General features: G+C 46.8%; 1 protein-coding gene and 2 pseudogenes across 2 annotated transcripts in view; 1 reads left to right on the top strand and 2 right to left on the bottom strand.

The window, feature by feature from the left end:
* CD226 (CD226 molecule) overlaps positions 1 to 24,348 on the bottom strand; it is a 66,765-nt gene extending 42,417 nt beyond the window's left edge. Inside the window, exons 1-3 of one of the 2 annotated variants that reach the window (XM_039839844.1) lie at positions 24,319 to 24,348; positions 18,398 to 18,565; positions 17,749 to 18,087 (exon numbers count right to left, since the gene is read on the bottom strand). In XM_039839844.1, the coding sequence (XP_039695778.1) occupies positions 17,749 to 18,087; positions 18,398 to 18,443 (385 nt within the window). In that variant the 5' untranslated portion in view covers positions 18,444 to 18,565; positions 24,319 to 24,348. Of the gene's footprint in view, positions 1 to 17,748; positions 18,088 to 18,397; positions 18,566 to 18,811; positions 19,031 to 24,318 lie in introns of those variants that run through there. The other variant, XM_039839853.1, reaches the window with a different exon arrangement.
* On the top strand, positions 9,507 to 9,625 carry LOC120589601 (uncharacterized; annotated as a pseudogene).
* Positions 19,418 to 19,536, bottom strand: LOC120590233 (uncharacterized; annotated as a pseudogene).
* Positions 24,349 to 25,356: the final 1,008 nt, after the last annotated feature.

Here is a 25,356-nt window from a genome sequence, read left to right as displayed (position 1 = left end):
TTTTCTGTTCAGCTTTTCTGTATTATTTCTCCTCCTCAGACTAGACGGACCCTCTTCCACTCTATGCCCGTATTTCAACCTATATTTACCTCTTCGTTCATAGTGCTCTCCTAAATTGTGCCTTGCATGTAGTTGTTGATTTTTTAAAATAAAACAGAAAGTTGACAAGTTTTTCTACCCGATTTCATCTTGTTAGTTAGAGCCCGCCTTCCCAAATTGTTACTTCCATCTCCCTTTCGGCATCTGGAACGTCGGGTATGTCCTGAGTTATGTGTGTAAACACACCTTTCATCCCTCACACGACTCATTGGGGAGAAATGTCACTGAAAAGATCCAGGACCGCAGCTCCCATCTAAAAGCAAACGAGCAGTCCGCGGCTCAGTAAACGACCAGTCCGCTGCTCTCTCTGCTTTGACACAATGGGGGGCGGGGGGAGGTTTGGTTGAGGAAAATATGAGTAGTCTGTAATCACTCTGAAGGATCAAAAGAGCTTTATCATTGCCAGGAGCCCCTGGATTCGAACCCCGAAGCTGAGTCAGGGCGTCTCCGAGCCTGCGTGTGCAAGGCACGTCGGATGGGACGCACGCTGCACCGGCCCACGCCCGTCTCTGAGCGGGGCACGCTCGAGGCGGCTCCGGGTGTCACATCGCTTTACAGTTCTCCACGCCGAGGTGAGTCGGTCTCAACTAAGCAAATCGACCCTTCAGAGTCTATTCTGAAAAGATTTGTGAGGCAGCATTAATGGGCTATCAATGTGAAAATGACCCGTCCCCACCCTGAGAAGCTTATAAAAGAGTCACTGGCTTCAATCGATAATGAGGTTTAAAAACCTCTAGTAAGGGCTTAATATATGAGAGGGACTGAAAATGATATTAGGGACACAGTGAAATATAAGACAGACACGGTCCCTGACCCCACAGGGCTCATCCACTAGGAAGGAAGCCGCCTAGTTAAACAGATGGTGACACGATACGCCGTGACGTGAGCCAGGAGAGGGAAGCAGTGTGAGAGGAAGGTCTTGACTGGACTCGGAGCACAGCCGCAGGGGCAGCCACGAAGCCCACCCAAGGGGACCGTGCTGCAGACGCGGAGCCCGTCCGACGTGCAGGTGGAAAGCAAAAGGCTCGGCCGACGCGCGTGTGCTCGGCCGCTTCCTCGGTGGAACGTCCGAGGCTTCGGGACGTCTGAGCGGGTCGCTGCACTCCGGGTGGATGTGGGAAGCAGGCCAGTCGAGGAACTGGAAGCTGGAGCATCTGAGAATTCACGTCGCTGCTGGAGGACCTGGAGACAGAAACACGAGGAACCAGCCAGAGGGAGAGAAACGTCCAACGTGGAAAAACGTCCAACTTTCAACGGCGAATGTTTTGAGGGCGGAGGCGTCATCAGACAAGTCTTGGATATTATCTCAGCTAATCTCCACTTCATTTCTCAAGGGTAACCAGAAACTGGAGTGGCCTCTCTTCTTCCATTATATTCAAGGCGAGGAAGAATATTGGAAAAGCCCGAGCGATTCGAACATTCCGGAAAAGCTGTTTGAGAGCTTTCTTCAAACATAGGAGGAAAAGAAAAAAACCTGACCTTCTATTGGCTAGAAAGAATATCTGAAATATTGTGAAAGAAGCCTCGAACCAGGGAATTTTACCAAATAAGACAAAACATTTCATTTCCCCAAGACATTTAAAGGATTGTCTGGAAGGCAGGGAAAACCTTTCAAACAATGCCCGATGCCTCCTAGCAAAAGAAAGCTAGTGACTCCACTTTTTGAAAGAACTGAAGACGATGATCTAAGTTTGAATAATAAATAAATGCAGAAGAGACATGGAGTATTATCTCTGTGAGAAATAAATGGCGGTCTGGCAAAGCGTATTTTTTTTTTTATCTTATTTTGATGAACGATGCAGAGCAAGGTTATCAAGCCTAACCAAAGAATTGTTTATCGTGACCGGTGCACAAGTGGTAGCAACGAGATATGTAGTTTGCTGACTGGGACTCGACACTGCACGAGGATTTAAAAAATGAAGCTCTTTCAGAAACACGTCGGTTAGTTCCCTGAAGGAGACTGAGCTCTATTCCCTTACCTCCTTCTACCTTTGTTTTCGCTCTTTCCACATCAGCTCGAACCCCAAAACTGGAGCTGAGAGACACCGAAGATGATCCGAACTGCTCTGCTCACCTTAGCAAAATGTTCACAAGTGAATGTATTTCTCTCCCTCCGTCGGTCTGATAAAAGGTAGACCAGATGTCTCTTTTTTCCCTTCACCTTTACGAAGCTCAGCCTCGTGTATTTTGAAACATAGAAAATTTCCATAGAAAACACAATTGTCCATTCAGATACGAGATAAAAGACTGCCCCACAAAGTTTGTAACTCATAGTCACCGACGTCCCACGGATGTGTCCTTTTCTTCATTTTTATATTATTTTAAAAAATCTTGAGTCTTTTCTCTCTCACTTTCATGAAAGATATGTTCCCTGTGTTTCTCCACACTGGACTTTTTATGATTCTTCAAAAGAAATTGACATTGGTGCATTCTTCTTTATGAGGTTATTTTGGCCATTTCATAATAAAAATAATATTTAATATATACTTGGTATTTACAATTTGACGTGAGACATGACAAACACTGACCAAGGAATGTTTCTCCCTACATTTTAAGCACTATTCTTCTTCTCATTTTAAAGATATAGTAACAAAAGTCATGGCTAGTGAAGGCAAAGTTAGTATTTGAACCCAGAAATTTGATTCAATTTCTTAATAGAACTAATGGCTCATTATGGACCAGAACAGTAGATGCGTTCATATATCATCATGGCTCCTGCAATGACTACTGCAAACTACTAACTCTGGAGCCCTTTAAATAAAAATGTAATCTCGCTCGTGTTGTGTATATCACTGTGTGTATTTGTCCTCTCTCCATCTACATACGACCAGTCACTGCTGCCTTTGCTGCATTTGGTTTTCGTGCTGAGGCCATGGACATTTATCTCCCTCTTTACTCTGAGAGGTCAATCCTTCCCAAATGTAAATGTGATCGTGGCCGTCTCCGCCTGCAAACCTACAACGTCTGTCCACCCCTCCAGCTCGTAGCTCCTCCTGCGAGCACACACTGCCTCCCCACCTCCTCCCCACGTCCATCCGTGTCCCCGATCTCCGTGCTCACGGGGCCACCCGAGGTCCTCGTGCGTTCACTGCTCTCGTCCGCTCTTCCATGTGTTTGTGCTGCTGTGCCTGCTGGAAGCCCCCAAAACATACGTTCACCCTGAAAACCTGCTCAGATGTGATCTTCGGTGAGGCTGTCTCTGACTTCGCTGCAAAGGCGCGGTTTTCATGCCGTTATTTCTCCACCTAGACCTTTCTTAGACTGTAGCACATCCTATGGCGCTAACAGACGGTGCGCATCCCCGGGGCTGGAGGCTTCTGAACCATGTAAGAGGTCACCACACCTTGTGCCCTCCCAACCCGACTTCATTAATAAGCCGCAACCCCTCCCTCCAGCCCAAGCCATGTGTTCACGTCAGATATAATGTGTGCCCAGTGGGAAGACTCGTGAGGCCCCCCTGGCTTTACCTTGTCCAGTAAATGTGACCTCACGGGACTTGTCTGCTCCTTAATCAATTTAAGTAACTGTAAATCAAAGTGAAGGACTCAAACATCACATGGCCTTCTAACTCCAAATTTTATCCAACACTGTTTGGCATAATTTGCCTCCAAGATATTCTCGATTCTTATTATCCTAGAATCTTCTTTCTTCTGGCTTTTTTTTGGGGGGTGGGGGTTGGGGAGAGGGTTGATTTGAGTGGTGTGTGTATGTGTGCATAGAAATTAAACACAAAATCCTATTTCTGTCTTTGGATAATTGCACTTAAGGGAGTATTAAGAATCCTCGCTCTTTTTATTACCCTTTACTACCGGTTACATCAGACGTAAGAAATTCTCCATGACAAATGACCAGTTAGCAATTATTAAATGGAGCACTAACATGTGTACAAAGCTTGAAAAATAAACGTTCAGAAGGTTTTCATAACAGCATTGAAGGCGTGGCAACTATATTGCGAAATTTTTAATTTATTCTTATAAGGAGGATAAATATTATTTTTTAAGTATAATACAGGACTAATAAGGAATAAGAAATCATTTCATTGTCAAAAGGAAGGGCCTTGAGTGTGTGCTGAGTGTCTATAAATGTTTTACACTAAACACAGACTAGGGTAAAAGAGCCACAGGCCTCATCTAGAAATGTCACCTTCGACGGCGTCTCGTAAAGTCGGGAAGCTGACCCAGGCCACTTGGAGGACACACAGCGCTGCAAACAAGAGCCGGGGGTTGGGGGGCCCTTCACAGTCCACCGCTTCCCAGCCCCAAACAGTTTAAAGTGGAGACAGCGGTTGGAGGCACCGAGAGCAGTTTCGAAGGGGAAATAAGGTAACGAGACAGCAAAACGTGTCACGGCATCGGCGAGGAGAGGGGGCCAGCAGGAGGACGGCGGAGGATGGAGGGCTGGGGGCTCAGGAGGACGAGTTTTGATTGATGAGAACCCCACTGACCACACGATTTTTTCAAGTCGCTTAGCGGCAACTACTGAAAAGTCCTTCTTTATCCCTCCATCAGCTCCAGCAATTTTAAAACTTGGCCGTTCCCCAGTGAAGCCCCTCCTTATCTGAGAATTGACCAAGAGAAATCCACAACTTTATCTCCACAAATCCTGGAGGTCTAAAAAATTAAGTAGAGTAATGGGAAACTTGCGAAAAAGTGACAAGCTTGATATGAGTGACACATATGATTCAGGGTGGAAAGAGGTTAATCAATAAAAATCAATGGAGTATTATGCCCTTGGACTGAAAAAAAATAAAAAAGAGTGTTTCTAGAAGACAGATACAGCAGCGTTTATAAAGGACAAAACGCCCAGGAATCCTGTCTAAATCGACAACTGCTACAGAAACTTGAAATTTTTACAAGGTGAACACTAGCTTCTCGGGTTGTTCTACAGACCTTCTAGCCAATACTATAAAACGAAGAGAAAAATATTACGCAAAATAAGCTGATTGAAAAATTAAACTGGTGGACTCCTTAAATTTAGCTACGCTCCATCTTAAATTCCCCCTCTGAAAAAGCTATGGACCCACCACATTTTGACTGCACATACCTGGTTCCTGAATCCCCCCACCCCCCAAAAAAAATTTCTTGAAATTTATATCGCATTGTGGAATGAAATAGATACATACATTATGCACTTTGAATCACCCGCTGTGATCGAAATGACTAAAGGTAATTCTAACTAGAAAAACAAAGTAAAAAAAAAAAAAGTCATTGGAAATTTTACATAATTACAAATGGAAATGATAAAAATGCACATATCCTGGTTTAAAAGAAAACAAAAGATAATAGTTGAAAAGGTAAACATCCCAAGAGAAATACCAAGACTACTGAAAAACACCTTTTTGAAAGTCTAGGGAAAATATATGGTGCAGATCTAAAGGGCCAGGTGCATAAAATAAAACCCCTTATGGCTCTACTGCCAAGGTCACAGCATGAAGGTATTGCCAAAACAGAAAGACCATTCCACGGGGACAGTGGGGAAGCCCAGAGGGACAAGCAAGTAATTAGGCCAAAAGAGTATCTGAAAAACATCTCGCAAAAGACTCTAAAATAAATGCTGACAAGTTTTTAAATACATCAAAGAGAAAAAGTGAGGGAGAGACACATCGCATCTGAAAATGGCATACACGACAAAAACTCTTCAGAGAATAAAGAGAGAATGACAAGGACACCTAAGGAATGATTTGGCTCCATTTTTAAAGAGTACACTATGAGGAAATTTCCTAATTTTCCCATTAGAAGAGAGAAGTAACACGTGACTTTAAAAAAATGATGAGCACTTGACCTGGAACTGGACAAAAATAATGTCAGCAGAAATAGGGACCCTCCACTCGAGCGGCTCTGCGGGTGCCAGAAGCCGTGTTTGACAAAGGCGCGTCTGCGTCAACAAACACTGCCGTGCCTCAGAACGGTGGCTTTCCAAAGGACCCCGTCCAGAGTGGAACTCTCGGTAGGTCAAGAAGGGAACGCCCCTGAGGCTCCCTGTCTAGAAAACTGGTGGAATGTGCTGGAACGAGCACTAAGTCCATAGACAGGTATAAACTAGGATGGGGGCCGCGGCACGCGCCTCCTAGAATTTCCCAAGTGGATAACCCACGGGGCAGAGAACCACGGGGAACCAAGGGACACAACCTGTTTCCCCACCTTCTATTCACAGATACCCCAAAGCCACAGCCCCTCTCCATACTGACTCCTCGTTCTCGCCTCCGTTCAGAAACCGGCTGTTACCCTTAACCTTCCACCTTTACCCACTCATCCAAGGAGTTGCTGGATGGACCCCGTCAGTCCTACCTTCTAAATATCTCTCGAACGCGTCCTACTCTCTATCCGCATGGTCCCTGAGCGTTCCCTCCCGCCGGCATCGCTAAAACAGCCTCGTGTTGAGCCTCGCTCCTCGGGTTCACTCCCATGCCGACTTCTCTGCACGATGCCATCTGCTCTCTCTCTCCTATGCAAGACCCTTCAGGAGACCCTCAGTCCCTGGCACAGAGAACCACTCAGGACTGGGCCCTCCTCGCCTCTCCACTGGTACCTGTCCCCCGCCCCACCTCATACTTTACATGTCAGGATAATGGGGTCGTTTTCCAGCCTCAAATACTTGACGCTCTTTCTTCCTTCCCTGGACCTTTGCACCTGCTGTTCCTACTGCAGAGGACACGCCTGCCCTGCTCCTTCAGTTGTCAGATGCTCTGCCACCCTCAAGTCAGACAACGGTCATGAGGGCTCTAGTGGCCCCTCTTGTGGAAGTTTTACACTGAACAATTCCTCAAGGAACATGGAAAGGAGCTCGAAGGATGGGCCATGCACGGGGCGCCTGCTACGTGCCAGGCGCTGTCGTGGGGCCTCGCACACATGCTCCCACGAATTCTCAGGCCCGCCCGCGGGGCACACAGTTTTATTCTCATTCTATGGGTGAAGACACCGAAGTGCAAAAATAAATAAACAAATGAAGCGACTTTCCAAATGTCACAGGACGAGTTAGAAGAAATCCATCTTGCTCTTCCCGTCGTAAAGACGAAAAGCAAAACGACAGGAAGCAGGAATTTCTCTTAAAAATAAAACCGTCGACAGTGAAATCTCCATAAATTAACCCCATAACTAAACTCACCATTTTATATGTGTGTGTATATATATATAATGTTATATGTATATAATGTTATATATAAACATATAAATTTTAATCGCGGTAAAATATACGTAACACAAATTTACGATCTTAACCATTCCTGTGTCCAGTGGTGTTGAGCACAGTTACACTGTTCTGCAACCAATCTCCAAAACTCCTTTCATCTTGCAAAACTGAAACTATTAAACAACTCCCCGTTCCCGGTGCTCTGCCCGCTGACGACCACCTTCTACTTCCCGTTTCCATGAACTTGACTGCTCTAGGGACCTCGTATGAGAAAATCATGCAGTATTCGTTCCTTCGTGACTGACTTATTTCACTTAGAATAATGTCCTCCAGGCTCATCCATGTCATGGCCTGTGTCAGAATTTTCTTCCTTTTTGAGGCTGAAGAATAAATACTCCATTGTACGCATACGCAGCCTCGTTTGTTCCTTGATGAAAACCTCTGTTGCTCCCAACTTTCGGCTATTGTGAATAATTCTTCTATAAACACAGATGTATTAAATTTAATATATTTACAAGTAATTTGCTAATAAATCACCATAGCAAAACCTTGCAAATGGCACTAAAGCATTCTGGGTGTTGAAATAACCAGTCGGTTGAATGACCAAGCCATCTCGGCAAGCTATGAAATATGCAGAAAAGTGGTGGATATATTTCAATCCGGGCCCCGTGGAAAGAATATATTTAGGGGGGAAAAAAAATCTCCTCTACTTATTTTGTTAGAATGAAGTTGGGTATAAATAATTGAACTATTTAGGGAAATAAATATATACCGAAAAATATTGTGTACTATGTTTTACATATTATAAGCAATAAATCCATGAGCGTCCAGGAAAGTACTTTACACTTCCTGGAAATTGCTCGTGAGAGGCCATTCTGTTCCACTTAATCATATTTGGAACTAACAGCTTTCCTATGTACTGATTAGAGGTGGACGTTGGCGATGTTCTGTGGAAGCCTCATTCCCCCCGCTTCTCCGCCATCCTGTTGCTGTTTTACGGAGCAAACTCCTAAGAGCTAACACCTGAGAGTCTCTCCAAGTGCGAAGCGCTGTGCCCAGCAGCGGCGGACGCGTGGGGAGAGCATCGGCGTCTCCGCGTGTGACTTTTCTTTCTCTAAATACTCTTCCGCTCCCTATGAGAGGCATCCTTTGAGGGACGCCTAAGGAACCTTGCCCCACCTCTCAGAGGAGAAAAAGCATCTCCTTCTCTGCTCCCTCAGATGCCGTTTTCTGTGGCTGCCTTTGAAGCAAAGGTGTGTCGTCCCCTCGCATCGCGCCCGGCGGTCACTTCGCTGTCCGCTGTCCGCTCCCCGCTCCCTCGCCTCTCAAATGAGGGCAGGCGATAGCGCATTTATTGAATGAAAGAGAGAAAGGAATGAGAAGGAAGAATGTAAGAGGGGATGAGTTTTATTTGTCTGTAATTTAAGAAGGAAAACAGATTTTGCGACGTGCGCCCCCGCTGGCCGTGCATTTCAGGACTGCGGGCCTCCCTGTCTCTCGCCTGTTTCCTAGTCTCCCATTTGCTTTTGTTCCTTCCCAGCTTCTCTACATCATCCCACATGGCTCCACATAACAGCTGCGATCATGACCAACGTGTGACTTCCACTATTCAAAAACTGCTCATCACCTAGTAAAGCCCAAAACTTAGACCCGCCACCCGCCGGCCTTCCCCTAAGCCGGTCACCAAATGTGTTTTACATACATCCCGAGTGTAAAGAGCGTTTCCCTTTGACGTGGTGTTTTTCATGATATGTCTTTCTTCTAGAATCATACCCAGATTTCCAGCCTGGTGTGGACACCTTCCACGCATCCCCTCGAATTGGCTTCGCAAACAAACGTCTGTGCCACTTAACAGTTTCTATAGTGTGTCACGGTGGCTTGATCCACATGACGTTTACGTAATGTACAGCCCACACCTCCCCGTCAGATTAGAAACGTCTCAAAAACAAAGACCTTCTTACTCAGTTTTTCTTCTCATAGCGAACAGTAAATGCCTAGGCAATGGATTTAGAAAGGATTTACACAACTTTAAAAATTACTGTTATCAACATTTATCCAACAAGGCAGACCTTAATACCTCCAAGTGTCATTTGAGCAACAATGTTTAACAATTTATCTTTCGGTTCAATTCTGTTATTTTCTCTGAAAACATAAAAGCCTGTGTTAAGAATAAAAATTCAAACACTGTGTCAACTCAAAGAAACACAATTGGAAATATTTCCATCTTATTAAATGTTCATTCTTTTAGGAAGCTTTTCTAGGATTTAAGAAAAATAAGAGTCAATGGCCACGCCACCCCGAGCAAGCCCGATCCCGTCTGATCTCGGAAGCTAAGCAGGGTCGGGCCTGGTTAGTACTTGGATGGGAGACCACCTAGGAAGACCAGGTGCTGCAGGCATAAAAAATAAAAAATAAGGGATTGTAAACTGACAAGGTCCTTGCAATCCGTGAGGTCAACCTATTAAAAAAATAAAAATAAAAAAATAGGAGGAAAAATAGGGGGATTTGTATCAAGACCCCTGGTGGATTACCGAACCCCATACATTCTATGTCGTTTCTTATATGAACATCCTATGATAAAGTTTAACTTACAACGCGCAGTGAGAGATTAACAATAACTGATAATAAAATAGAGCAATTATGACAACACGCTGTAATAAAAGTCTTGCGAATGTGGTCCCTCCCTCTAAACGTGTCACGTTGTAGTGTGCCCACCCTTCTCGTGGTGATGTGAGATGGCACGGTGCCTGCAAGGTGACTCAGGCGAGGCGAGGTGACCGACGTGGGCGTTGTGACGTCGCGTTAGGCCACCACACGCGTTACTTGAGCATGAGCACTGGGATAACACCTCAGTCGAGCTGATGACGGAGACAGCTACTAAGTGACCAACGAGAGCGTAGTGTGGTGAGAAATTTCGTCATGCTTCTGAGAACGCTGTGCAATTGAACACTCGTGTATGGCTTATACCTGAATTTTCCACTTATGATTTTCAGACCACAATCGACTGCAGGTAAAGCAAAAATTGACCAGGGAAAGCAAAAATGCACATCAGGGGGATGGATCACTGTACTTCCGATTGCAGCATCCAGTGTGTGAAGAAAAATAAATGGACTCAGCCATAAGGGGAATGAATTAGGTAGATGACCTAATCCTTTCTGAACTGTCGGGCTCTTTATGTGTCAAGAAGGATAATGTCCTACACACTCAGAGAATACCACCCGCACCCCTTTGCTAAGCTAATCTGGAAGTGCCCGTGTTGGGAGCAGACGGAATTTCATGTAGCCCGAAAGAAATCGGACAAATTTGTCCTTAAGAGCTCGTCTGCTAAAGTGGGAATGTTAATTTTCTTAACCATCCTGCTAATTAAATGGCACACTTAAATTCTCACAGAACTCATGCTCAGGCTTCACTCTTATAGGCCACGATCACCGCTCCACTGAATCCGCAGGTAGGACCCGCGTCAGCTAGTGACAGTGCTGTCAGATGTGAATACTGCGTGTCATATCCCCATCCTGAGAAAGCTGCTTATATCAATCTTCTACGGAACATGGGCCTCTCTCTCTGGGCAGATTATGAAGAAGACTTTAAAAAAAAAAAATTTGTGAGTTGGTCAGATAGCTGAAGCCAGGGAAAATTTTCTCACGTTGAGATTTATTGGATTGTGAATAATCTCTCAAGGGAAGCTCCAGAAGCCCCATCAGCTGTGTTATTTAATTAAAACTATTGTGGAGTAAGTAGGAGAGATGACGCCTGGGGGAAGAATTTTACGCTGATCCCTGAAGGATTGACTTGATAGTCTTAAAATTCTTAACCATTTCGAAATCTTAAATGTCTTTAGAAACTTTCTGGAATGAGAGGAAAAGCCATCCCACTTACAATCCCCACTCTCTATAAAACCGAACAAAAACCAAAGCCAGCCGCCAACGGCATCGCTGAGCCTCTGAGCCCTTTTCATCAGACCAGCTAAGCAGGCCCAGGATGCACTGGCTCGGAGAGGAAGGAACTGAGGGGCCCCAGGCTGCCGATTGGCGGGGGCTCGACTTTTCCCTGCTTTCCCCAGTGGTTTACTTTCCTTTCTGTTCATTTGTTTGCAAACGACCAAAATCCAGCATTTTTTATCTTATAAAATACAATAAAATATGTAATTGTGCTCTCAGTTAATAATGCTGTGATCTGTTGATGGGAAAATTCCTGTAAGATGTCTTTGAAGGTCACTGACACCCACCCCCTAATCCTACAGAGACGTTTCCGAGAGAGGACGTGTCAGCGAACGATGCTTGCCTTTGATGGGAGGAATCTTAAATGAAAATGCAGACCGGAGAAGGTCCAGGGCACACATGCGGCATGTGTGGGCTGAGTACGTTCCCGTTACTGGGATGGGCTCTTACCCACACTCCTCACCCTACCCTGGCACCCACATGCCACCATCACCCACTCAGAAGAGGAAACAGCGGTCCAGATCTTGTCGCTGGCAGCTGTCTCAAGTGCTGGGGTAACAGCGTTTGTGGTAAAGGGTGACAGAAAAGGTGTGAGCAGTCTGGTCACTGAAAGGTGGAGCAACCAAAACCAAGGGCTGGCTACACGGTCTCCAGCTCCGTGAAGAAAACCTTCAAGAGCCGCAGGGAAACATTCGCGAGCTTCAGCTGTCGCCCTTTCTCTAGCAATTCAGCCAGAAACAGAAACAAAAACAAAAAACAAAAAACGCCCCTGCCCTGGGGTCGGCTCAGAAATAAAAATAGCCACCCATTAGAGACTTAAATGTAAGACCCGACACCTAAAACTTCTAAAAGAAAACATAGGCAGTAAACTCTCTGATATTACTAACAGGAATTTCTTTTCGGATATATCTCCTCGGGCGAGGGAAAGACAAGAAAAAATTAACAAATGGGACTATGTCAGACGAAAAAGATTTTGTACAGCAAAGGAAACCATCGACGAAACAAAAAGACGACCGTTTGGGAGAAGATATTTGGTAATGATACATCTGATGAGGGGTTAATGTCCAAAATATATAAAGAACTCATACAACTCAACAATAACAAAATAAACAATCCAATTAAAAAATGGGCAGAAAACCTGAACAGATATTTCTCCAAGGGGGAAATACAGATGACCAATAGATATATGAAAGGATGCTCAAGGTCACTAATCATCAGAGAAATGCAAATTAAAACCACAATGAGAGATCCCCTCATACCTGTCAGAATGGCCATCATCAATAAATCAAAAAGCAGCAGGTGCTGGTGAGGACGTGGAGAAAAGGGGACCCTCCTACATTGTTGGTGGGATTGCAAATTGGTACAGCCGCTATGGAAAACAATCTGGAGGTTCCTCATAAAATTAGAAATGGATCTACCTTTTGACCCAGCAATTGCACTTCTGGGTATTTATCCAAAGAGAACCAAAACAATAATTTGTAAAGATCTATGCTACCCAATATTCATGGCAGCACAATTACAATAGCCAAAATATGCAAGCAACCTAAATGCCCATCAACAGGTGATCGGATAAAGAAGTTACGGTTCATATATACAATGGAATATTACTCAGCCATTAAAAAAATGAAATCCTACCATTTGCAATGACATGGATGGACCTAAAGGTTATTATGCTGAGTGAAATAAGTCAGACAGAGAAAGATAAATATCATATGATTTCATTGACATACAGAATCTAAGAAACAAAAAGAACAAACTCATCAAAAACAGACCCACAAATGCAGTGGACAATGTGGTGCCGGACGCGGGGGGCGGGGTGTTGGGGAGTTGGAAGAATGGAGTGAAGGGTTAAAGAAGAACAAATTAGTAGCTAATGGATGGTCATGAGGATGGGGAGCACAGCAGAGGGAATGCGGTCAGCATTAATATGATGCTAGGTGGAGGGTCAGGGGAGGGAGGGAGCAACTGGGGGGATCGTTTGATGAACTATGTAGATGTCTAGTCAATGTACTGTATATTTGAAACTAACTTAAATAAATAATTTTTTTAAAAAATAGCCACCCAAAGAAGGTAAGGGTCTGTGTACGTAACAAAAATGGTTGCAGGCAAAGATCACAGCCAATTCCATCCCCTGCTCCATATCGACGGAGTGCATTTTCAAACGAGTCTAAAGCGAACGTTCCTTTCTGAATGTACTATGGCCCATGAGTGTAGAAGACAGGGGGGCCTCGCAGGGTGCAGGGGGAGGCTGGTGTGCACCCCGGGGTGGATAGAGAGGACACCACGTGCATAAAACCCAAAGGTGTCCTTGTGCTCGTGCATGAAACGTTATCAGCCATCCAGTTATCGGACTTAATTATGGATATAAATCTAGCTTTGTCTTGTCTTAGAGGTGTTTTTCTTGTATTTCTCTTTTTTAACTTTTGGTTGTAGAGTTTTATCGGCAAGCCTGAGAGTCGGCTCTCAGGGTGATATGTGCTTTCAAGCAAACAACTCCCAGCCTTAGCAAGTGGAGAGCGAGTTTATGCGAGTCAATAAAAACAGTGTTGGCCCCACGCCAGCCGCTGTCCGCAATCAGACTCCCGTTCATCTCACCCCTGAGAAGGGCAGTAACCATAACCTTGCTTTCCACAAGTCTTAAAACGCTCTTTATCATCTGCTTCCTCTATGGACTATTTTATTTCATTAAGGAGTGAGATTTCTGTTTGTTTCATCAGTTGACTCTTTCTTATAGGTACTGCTTAATAACATCCTTTCCTTTAAATGAAAGACTGCTGAAATGTAACATCTTACAGAGCCCTTCTTAATTCTAGTGTGTGTGTGTGTGTGTGTGTGTGAGCGTGTGTGCGTGCACGAGCACGCGTGCATCAGCTGGCCCGCGCTGAAGACTTGGACTTCCAGTCTCCGTAATCACACGAGCCAGTTCCTTAGAAGGAATTTCTTTCTAGACACCTGCACGTCTTCTTGGTTCTGTTTCTCCGGAGAACCCCACATATTACGAAGACCAGAAATACAACAGATGCACCAATGTACACTCCTGCAGTGGATAAGTGTTACGATCCACGAAATACTCTTCCCCTCCTGTAAGGCTGCAACTAATTCAATCTTCTAGGAAGTTTAAAAAACAAAAAAACAAACAAACGAACAAACAAACGGGTTTACTAGGTGTCTCCCTCGGAAGGCCGCCGGGTGACCTCGCGGTGTGCATCGCAGGGCGAGGCTCAGACTCCCTCGGCACGGGTCACAGGGCTGTCCTCACGCCCCAGCCTCCTCGGTGCCGCGCCGCTGCGCCAGACGGCTTCCGCGGCACTTCCTCAAAACAGCTGCTACTGTAGAAAATCTTACCGGGGACCCCGACTTCGCGCATGCTGAGCCTGTTCGCCGGTGTGGCCAGGGAGAGCTTCCCAGCCTCGCAGTTTCTTCCTCACCTCGAGGCCGCCTCTCAGGCCACCTCTAGCGACAGCGAAGGGCCTCAGAACCCAGGACGAGAACCGCATTCTACTGACGCTCTGTGCTCCCAACGAGTCCATTCTCCGTCCCCCGCGTGAGTTGTGAACTCTGCTGTGCCCTTCCGCATGCCATCAGCGTCCCCGAGATGTCCTTTTCTCTGCATTTTCTCTGCTCCCCTCACCCCAGCTTGTCTTAAAATTTTTCTTCCCCGTCTTCAAGGTCCAGGATGGCTCGTCCCTCTCTGAGCCGCCTTGATTCACTCAAGCTCCCCTTCACATCATTTCTGGCACTTTCGGGAGCATCATGTGGTTCCATCTTGGTTCTGAGACTTGGCCCCTGGGCAACCTTGAGTGAGCGAATGACCCTGAATCTTCACCTGTATAATAGGAACACGTGACCTGCCCTGTAGCGTTCATAAGTGTTAAATGAGATGACATTCGTTTGCTTCATACACAGTAGGTACCCAATAAAGCTTAGGTACTGGAGTATCTTGGGGTGGGCCACCCATTTTGAGGGACATTTCCATAAACATAACTACATTTTCTTTAACTGACTAGTAAGGCCAGAGACACATGGGTTACAGCAATTGTCTGCATGACCCTGCTTCTACCACAGATTCTGCCATGAAAGGCATGCTCTGACATGTCACCTCCCATGAAGCAGCAAAGTAAATGCGGCCATTCTTACCCTTAAATTCTCTAAATCAGGGACTAATTAAGAAATGCCTGCGCTGAAGTTCACACGCATTCTAACATAATTTTGCGTAACTGGTACCATTTATCCGGAATAAGGCATCCTCAACTCTGGGCCGAAAGCTTGAGAGGGAATGGGGCAGAAAGGACACGGACTCTGCAGACTGATTTCTCCTCCTCTGAGGGCCCCGGGGGCTCCTTTGTCCTCCCAAGACGTCACCTCGCAACTTCTCGTTGGGACACACAGGGATTTTGAGAATTTGGACAGGTTACTAAATCTCACTACACTGCAGTGTCTTCACCTGTAAAATCAAGGTATGTCCATGTCCAAGTGCTCAGTGGGGATTAAATGGGAAAAGCTACGTAAGATACTGACCGAGCTCCTCCCACATCATAAGCTATCAGCGAAGAAGAGAGATCGGTACATCGAGACAGCGTGCAGCTCAGTTCCTTCATCCCCCCGAACTTCTAAAAATTTAGCCTACAGGTTAGGATTTCTGGACCCAAAGTCCACTCTTTTATCATTGAATAGACGGTCACCCCCACCTTATGTTACACGCACACGTGATGTTCATGGATTCGATATGTTGCTAATAAAGCACACAAAGAAAACTTTTACGTATATTTAAGGTTGATTTTTAAATAGAGCTACTATATTTTTTAATTCACTATCATCCTTAGTTTTAAAAAAAATGCAGCCTTCTATGTCTCAAAAGTGAGTGAAACACTGTCACTGGCCTGTAGTGAAATGATGACTACGGACAAGCTAACCAGCGTGCCTTCTCCCAGAAGGGTGTGTGTGTGTGTGTGTGTGTGTGTGATGAGACCTGAAATCTGCTCTTTTTGCAAAAATCCAGCATTCGATACAGTATTATTGCTACACTCACCACACTGTACTTCAGGTGTCTAGACGGCGTCATCCGACGTAGCTGGGGCTTTGTACCCTCTGACCAACAGCTCCCCATCTCCCCACCCATCGCCCCGGCAACCACTGCGGTGCTGTTTTTTTCAATTGGTCGTGCTTTGGCAGAAACTGGACAACCTGCCCTGGGACCCGCACTGCCCGGGTCTGCCACATCAGGCAGGAAGGAAGCCCACCTTGCTCTGGCCACGGGCACAGCTTCACGTGAAGAAGGCACACTCTAAGACTTCGCCGAATTCCCTCCTTCGCTTGCATGGCTGATCAAAAACAGACCAGACACTAAAAACTCGCAAATGGCATTTAACACAACGGCAAGTAAGGATTCGAGTGGCAAAACGGAGTCCTCAATAAATAAGTATTTAACGAAAGAGATTTTGCTAATTGACACTCCATAAGCTCCACCCACATACGCACAATTACTCCTGAGCTTAGCAATGCCTGAAACGAAAGGAAAAACCGACACATCGAAATTTTTCTTGCCTTCTGACCATCGCTATTGCTTATACCACACTGTGAAATATTCTTGTATAAAACGGATCCCTTAAAAAGAAAGCGTTATATCAGATACCACATAAAGTACTGTGCTGGATGCCCATCTGGGAGGTAATTTGAGAGATGCCAGACAAGAAGCGCACGGTCTCAAATTACTTCCTGCCCAACACTGTTGCCAATGCCTAAAAGATTCATCACTAGTCATTTTGCATCAAAAGCACAGGAAATAATAGTAAGAAGAATAACACCTACTATTCCTTGACTACCACGGCTAAGTTCTTTAAATGCACGATCCTAAAACCATTCAACAAAGAGAATGGTACTATCAACTCAGTTTGCCATTAGGAACCTGAGATTTGGAGACAATGAGTAGATAACACAAGGTTATATAGAAAGTAAAGGCTATGAAGATCCGAGTTTTTCTGCTCTTCCAGACGCAATCCCCTGGGAGGACCGACACACGAAGCACCAAACTACACCGAGAACACACTCCGAGGGGTCCGCGGATTCTTCCAGAAACGACAGCTCACGCTTTCAGAATCCTCTCTAGTGAAATGGGGATGAAGCAGAAGATGGAGCCAGTGCTTGACCCCTGCCCAGGATTCAGTGCTGGGGAGAGGACCGTGAACACGCGGGGGCTGAAGCCCCACTGTGTGCCAAGGGAGAGGAAACGGCCCCACAGCTGGAGCGAAAAGCCCTAAGAGGAAATGTTCGGGCGCCTAAGCACAGACGCTGCCAACATCAGCTTAATCTAGGGCGGAGTTTTCATTAAGACAACGTAAGACCCGTGCTTTCTCCCACTGCGTTCAAATTTGGGAGGCATTTCTTCCACTTAGAAATGCTAGCACATGGAAAAAAAAACAAAACGAATTCAAAGTATTATTTCTCTGAAACGATATTCATGGAATCTAGGAATGGAATTGGAAAACATCACAGAAACATAACGAAGCGTTTCGTAGCTTCCATTTGGGCTTTACAGAATCAAATGTTGTAGATGGGTAAAAAGGTACATAAAATCTGTACTTACCTGATGGAACCACTTGCACCGTCTTTTCCCAAGATCCCTGTGGGAAAGTCTCGAGAATGCAGGAGTAGAAGCCAACATCAGCTTCAGAGGCATTATGAAAGGACAGCGTCATGTCATTGAGGGCCATGCTCGAATTTAAAAAGTAAACCCTCTCAGCATAGGGTGTCCTTATGACCATGCCATAAGTAGGGTTGAAAATGGCTATGGACTCTCTCTCGGTCGCGCTGATCTTGAACCACTCCATCTGGGTGAAGGTGCCCACGAATGGGTACACACATTCTAGAGTCATATTCTCGGCAAGTTTCACAGTTGTGTCCCAAAATATCTCTGCACACAGAGCTGAAATATATATACATCATAGTAGTTCAATTAGACGTTACGATGGAAATACCAACAGATCTCTTAAGCTGATTCTAAGTTTTCTAACACCTAGTTGGATAGTAAAGTGAGATCATGGTAAAGGTTAACAGTTTCTACCTTCGCCTAAAAAGGTTTCTCCTGCTGGTGATTGGCAGTGGCGACTTCCAGTTTTTTCTGAACAAGTGAAAACGGATCTAAGCCAACTGAAGTGCATTATAAATTCTGAACATGTGACACTATAAGACCAAAAAACAGGAGTAAATTTTTTAAACGAAGACATTATCTTTACCTTTGTATACATGAAGAATAGCCAGAAGGAAAATAAGATAATCCATTTCTGGAAAGCACCTTGGAGGCTGGTCGATAAAAAAGACAATTCTTCTAACGTCACGCTCAGAGGCCCAGCACGACACAGGGCTTCCTTCCTCCCAGATGTTATCAGCGGTACCTTCGTTTTCTGAAGTGCAAACACAGGAAAAAGGTCTTAGTTTCAAAGTCAGCTTCGCTCTCTTGGAGGAGGATGTGCAGATCTGCAAAACTTCTCTCTCGGGGAAATAGTCAGCTTACTTTCAAGCTTTCTTTTTCTACAAAGATTCATTCATTGAACACACATCCGCTGAGTGCGTTCTCTGTGCCAAGCTCTAGGCAAGGAGGATGCAACGATACATTAAAAAAAAAAAATTCTTGCCATCGTGAATCTTACATTCTAGTGGGAGGAGACAAAAAGTCAAACAAAGAAGTGAAAAGTCTGGTGAGTTCCGTGGATGCAGGGGGTGAGGGCGTGAGGAAGCACAGCAGGAAAGCAGGGATGGGGAGCGGGCGTAGTGTTTTCCTTCTGATAGGAAGGCCCAGGAAGTCTTCGCTGAGACGCTCAGATAGGAGCGGAGACTGAGGGGGAGGGGAGGAGCCTGTGGCCCTGGTGGTTTGGAGGCGCCACCGATGAGGACAGCCCCCCCAGGCACGGCCTTCCTTTGCTGACTTCAGGCGCTGGCTTTGGGTGATGAAGTGACCACTGAAGGCCCTCCAGAAACAAAAGTGTCATGGCTATGGGCATATACGAATTGACCATTATGGTTGATTTTCTTTTTTTTTAATTTTTTATTTTGAAATAATTATAGAGTCACAGGAATTTGCAAAGATAGAACAGAGAGGTCCCATGTACCCTCCATCCGGTGTCCCCGTGATGGTTGCATTTTATATAATTATAGTATAAGATCAAAACGTGATTGATTTCCTAGGTTCATCATTGCTTTCTCCCATCTCCTGTAAAGTAACAGTTCAATTTCTTTTTTTCTCTTTTTTTTTTTAACACCTACAGCACCTGGTCTTCCTACATGGTCTCCCATCCAAGTACTAACCAGGCCCGACCCTGCTGAGCTTCCGAGATCAGACGAGATCGGGCACGTTTACGTTGGCATGACTGTAGACAACAGTTCAATTTCTTAAGCACTTGTTAGGAACATGTTGCCGTGTCAGTATAGAAGTACAGCATCGCCTCTGTAACGAGAGGAATCGGACAGAAGCATTTGGCCCCGAGGAGACTGTCAACATAAAAAGGAGGTAAAATTTGGACACGAAAAGGACAGGAACTGCTAAAGACAGTCTTGCCGGCTCTGAACCGCCTACGCCATTCCGCCCAAAACAGCACCAGGAAGTGTTCGCTACTTACCTTCAGCATCTGCTGTGGAAACTTTTTCAGGAAACATGAAATCAAGCATAAAATCAATAACGCACTGATAATCAGAACAAAATTATATTGCGTGCACGTAATAATGCATGGTGCCGCCTTCAGTTTACGTAGCATTCTACGTTCCCAAACCTTTCACATCTGGGGTATCATTTGCACCTAGAATGGGTTGGCGATGGTCCCACGCTATCTCTGTTTTGTAAGGAATTCAATGACGCGATATGCTGAAACTTTTCCTGAGTCGTGGCCAGTGCCTTGCTTAGGGCCGGGAGATGCAAGCATGAGAAAGACACGGTCTCTGTCCTCGATTTGTGCATAGTGTACTGGGTCAGACAGATTAAAGAAGCGATGTATTAAAATAAAACTTGATAATGCCCATACGAGTCATTCGATCGAGTTTGATGACATTCCAGGGAGAGAACAATTCATTCTGATAGATTTGGGAAAGGTTTCGCAGCTCAAGTACGCCAGGCCCTGGGGCTGCCAACCTGAATGAGACTTTCCAACCAGAAAAGTGGGAGACAGAGATAAAGGGGTGACGACATGGGACGCTACCAGGAAATGATGTGACTACAGTCTAAGGCATGGGGAAGGGACAGAAACGAAGTTGGGTCTGCACCGACAGTGTCCTGAGTGACATACGTCAAGGAGCTCCAGCCTGGCCATCAGCTACCATGGCATCTGGCTTCTATCTGTAACTCAGCACCGCACACAGTTCCTGGGACATGTTGCTATGGCATAAATGGAACTTTTTCAAAGTTGTATCTGGGGCAATCGAGGGGTTGGAGATGGGGATGGAAAGTCACAGATTAGACCCCACGGAGAGATGGGATGAGATCGTGTTTGCCCTTGCAGAATTTCTGACATGATTCCACGAGCCAGTGGAACTCCCGGAGGCTTCGGTGACGGATGGACATGATCTGATTTAATTCTTAGAAAGATAACTGAACATCAACAGCCATCTCGACTTCCTCGCTCCTAACGGAATCATGACTTTGGGTGTCCACTCCCTCTCCCATACCACAGGAATACGATGAGGAATCTAAGCCCCTCCACTGATAACTATGATTAATTTTGGGGTGTGGGTGGTAAAGCCAACCGTGAACTGGGTTGACCCGATCCACGCAAAGAAAATTATTTACAATTATGTCAAAGACAGATCTCTCTCCTCTCTCCACCCCGCCCCCGGAATCTTACTGTATTTGAACAAGAAAAGATGCTGCCCCAATTATCACAGGCAGCCATCTCCAAAGAAATCGGCCTGAGGATAATGACGATGGCAGAGAGGCAGGATTAAACTTTTAAACTTGCGTCTCAGAGGGCATCCTTGAGCCACTGAATGTGCAACTCTAGAGTCTGAGTACATCGTGTGAGGTTATAAATTTCCAGATTTTAGAAGCCGGTTAGGAAAACCAGCTTTTGTTTCCTGCATCCATATGCACCTAACCTAGTACAGCTGCTCCGGCTGCTGCATGGATCCCGGATTGGGAAGAAGCAAACAGGGATGTCAAACTCAGGACACTGTTGCCACAACCTGTTCAAGACAGGCCGGCAGCTTGGACCAGGATGCTGCCCATGGACATGCAGAGAGAGGGCTGCCAAGACACCACCTGTTACCGCAGGGAGATACAACAATGCTAAGCGTCCTTGACCCCGTGCATCCCAGTCAGGGTCCGGTTAGGAAAACAGAGCCCGTGCCCACTGGCTCGACAGAGAGTATTTCATCAGGAAAACTGCTAGCAGAGGTCACGGGAGAGTGGAAAAGCCCACCGGGGTTGGAGACATGATGCGGACAGGGGCACACGAAAGAATCCACGTCGCCCTCACGCTGAGGGGACCTAGGAGGAGCCAGGGCCGTGCACGGTGGCGACGGCGTGACTGAAGCTGGGACCAGCGAGGAAATAGAGCCCGTCCAGCGATGTCAGGAAAGGGTGAGGGAGGCTCCAGCAGAAAGAAAAGGCAAGTGACCGGTGAGAACACTGATGCTCGGAAGACGCGAATTAGGGCCCGCAAAGGGCGTCTCCGCGAGCCTCGCGCCGGCACCTGCTCCGCGGCGGAAGCTTTTTCTCTCTGAGCTGCGAGCGAGACGCGGCCGCCGCTCGCCACCGACGTTCGCGCTGGGCAGGAAGCGGGGGCCACAGCGACTCAGCAAGAGAAAGGAAACCAGAGGCTTCCGAAGTGCAAGGGGAAAATCGGCCTACGGGTCTGACACCCCTCTTACCAAAGCTGCGGAAGCGGGGAAAAGCCGATCCCCGAATTCATACGGAATTGCAAAGGGGCCTTGAAAAAGAAAGAAGTGACGCTCCGAGTCACGACTTTACGATCACAGCTAGAAACAAATGTCGCCAGACCTCCACGATATAAAAAAAATCGTTACGTGCTTATTAGGATTAAATGTCGAAGAACGGTGTGTACATGATCCATGAGATATATGTACATATAGATTTACCGCGTCGCATGTCGCATGTGTGCGCGTCGTGTGGTGTGCGTCATGAAACCATGCAGGTAGATGTATGCAGGCGTAATGCGTCAATGCGATGGTGGCGTGTCTCGCGTGCACAGGCAGCAATATAATGTCACGGCGTCGCGCGATAAATGGCGTCATGATGCCGCTTGGCAAAGGCAAAGTGTGCGCGATATCGTCGTGCGTGTGCGCTGGAAAGGCAGCGTCGCGGTACTTAAATAAACAGGAAGGGAAAGAGGATAAACCTTGGGTAGAACATGGCACAGGTGCAGGCAGAGAGGGAAGAAACACAAGGGAGAAAGCAGGTGGCCGCTGCGACACTCTGGCCACGGCCCCTAAAAGAAATGAGACAGAACCGCATCTTGCACTCGCGGCAGCTCCTACACCTGTCTCCTCACTGAACGTCCTCCTCCCAGGAGGCAGGAGGCAGGTGTGTAGGACAAGTCCTGGAAAGGGGTGCCGACTGAAAATAACTTAGCGTAACCTCTTCATTCCCAGAGCATCCAAAGCCAACTGAGCCGAGGCCAGGAGCACAGAGCATGCGCTTCAGAAGCGCCTGACATCGAGGGAGGGCACAGACCCCCGTGAAAGGGGACGGGAGACAGACATGTGGCTGAAGACAGAGCTCAGCTGTTACCGCTTTGCTGAGGATGAGCCCTATTTATCACCATCTAACCAAAGACAAATAGAGTAGCTTGAGCTATTTTTGTTGTGTAGGCTGCCATCGTTTGCATGATTTATGGAGGGATTTTGGCTTGAGGTTTTTTCTCTAATAGAGCTGTCTGTATAAAAGAGCCTCATCCTCCTGGAAATCATGAATCAAAATATCACTGGGGTGCTCTACTATTGAGCACGTCTCAGCGAACCGTGTTACGTGTGACTTCATCTCACACGTTCACCTCGGACTTCAGGCTCCTAGGTGAGCCGGGCTGGGTGACGACCTCCAGACAGAAGCATCTCCATGCCCCCAGCATCACTGCTTCTGATGTCGGAGCTCTGTTCCGCTCTCCCAGATGCCTCGGCCCTTCCTGAACACGGGGCGGACTCTGCGGGTCACTCGGCTCCCCAAGCCCCCACCCCGCTCATGCTGAGATGTGGCAGAAATGCTCAGGAAACCCCCTCCCCTGCTCTGATTCCTGGGGACACATTGGGACACAAAGGGCCTCCCGCCGAGCCTGTGCTAAACTTTGAGAGCTGACGACTGGGGCCATGAAGCCTTTGGGTATGGAGACTTATTCCCTCCCTCTTTCTCAGATGCCGGAGTTTGACTGGCACCTTTGGCTGGATGTGACCGCTGCCGAGAGGCTCATACTTCCAGCGACATTACAGCCTAGGTTTCTGCTCCCTGTCTCAAAGTGCCTCCTTCAGAGACCTTTTCCAGGGAGGGACATGGGGACCATGACATGCTGGAGCTCTAGCGAGTCAGAGACCTGCCCCAGGAGGTAGCCCACCCCCGAGGGGCCAGAAAAACTCACTTCCACTGAAAGCAGCAGCTTCAGTCTGGGTCGGGTGTGGTCCTCCAGCCATGGCCCGGGGTCAGCTGCGGCCCATTTGGCACAGGTTTAGCTGGAGCTCAGCCAGGCTCATTTGTTTACAAATCGTCTGCTACAGTGAGTAGTTGTGACAGAGACCATATGGCTTACAAAACCGAAAATATCGACTATCCGACCGTCGCGTAGGATGATAAATATTTCGATCGTGAATATTTATTATTTAAGTTGATCCTTGCTCCGTCTTTCTTGAGGTAAGAAAGGTTAACCCTGACACTGACAAAATTAGCTCCTTTTTCTCATTCTCAAGAACCATATTCTCAGACCCACTATAAATACAATTGTCGAAATAGACTAAGAAAAAGGACTTAAGCGACACCCTTTTACCAAACCACACCCATCATTGAACTTACAGGTCTGTAGAACTGAACCACTTGACTAACTACAGCGTTTTCCCTCGGCCCTTTCTCTACTACTGTATTAACAAACCCCCTCTTGGCACACTATTAATTTTAAAAAGTGTGACCCTGGCCACATCCCACCTTTTTTCTAGAAGGTTACGTACTGACCTTGACAGCTGAGAGTGCTGCTCGCTCTCACTCCTCGGCGTGTGTCCTGGTTAAGGGCTTCCTGTTTGTCGTGGCCTCTTCACCGCACCCCCCGCTCCGTGGCCGGCCCGCTCGTCGTCCCATCGATGGGACGGGGCAGTGGTGGCTGTCGGCAGAGGGCCTGACTTGTCCCAGACTCCTCTGGGCAGGAGCTGAGATGAAGCACGAGTATTTTACGAAGCAGCGTGTTTTCAAAAGGATGAAGACCAGCCAAGAAGTGTACTTGCTTCTGGAAGCATCTTGACCACGTTAGCTACTCACTCACTCCAAACGCAGAGTGCTCTCTCCTTTCTCCCTGAAGGTTTTACAATGTGAAAGGATGAGCTTCTCGTCCTATATTCTAACTCTAGATTGAAACTACACACAAAAAAAGTTGAAGTTGGTAACTTGGCCTCTTCTTCCCCATTCGTTTCCGTGCCAATCAAAGCGCTCGATATTCACAAGTCTGTCAAGTGCAGGAAGCTGTCTTATCACTGCCCAAATCTCAGTGTGCTTCGATCCAACTTTCTAGAGACTCTTTATGGTTTTGTGTTTCATCTCCCAGCCTCTGACACAGAAAGCGCACGAATTGGTGTTTCCTACGAGCTGTTCCCCCAAGTTCAGCGGCCCCTGAGCGTTAGAAGCAGCAGTTTCTAAGGTGCCCCAGAGAACAGCAAAGTTGACTTCGTTTATTCTTTCGATTCGCTGGGTAATGGAGGCTGCTGAGGTCAAGTCTGTGCAAACCGCGGACAGACCAGGAAGGAGGGACCCCGTGGGACGGGGGAGAAGGCGCTTGCTGGGGACGAACCCGTCCCGCGCATTCCGCACGGGTCCCAGAAGCGGGCCGGCCTCCTCCGCAGGCCGCTCGTGTGTCCGAAAGTGACAGAGAAGGACAGAGACGCCCTCCCACTGCCCGACCGTTTCTGGAGCGCTCGCTGCGAGACAGGGGTCACTTTCCAGACCCGCGACGTGACCCGTGCCACTCCCTGCCACGCGTCGCCGTCCTCCAGGGAACACCCA

This window comes from Pteropus medius, unplaced genomic scaffold (assembly GCF_902729225.1).
Source record: "Pteropus medius unplaced genomic scaffold, Ma_sr-lr_union100, whole genome shotgun sequence".
NCBI lineage: Eukaryota > Metazoa > Chordata > Mammalia > Chiroptera > Pteropodidae > Pteropus > Pteropus medius.
The sequence above is the reverse complement of the archived record's forward strand: the minus strand, read 5'-3'. Positions and strand labels throughout refer to the sequence as shown.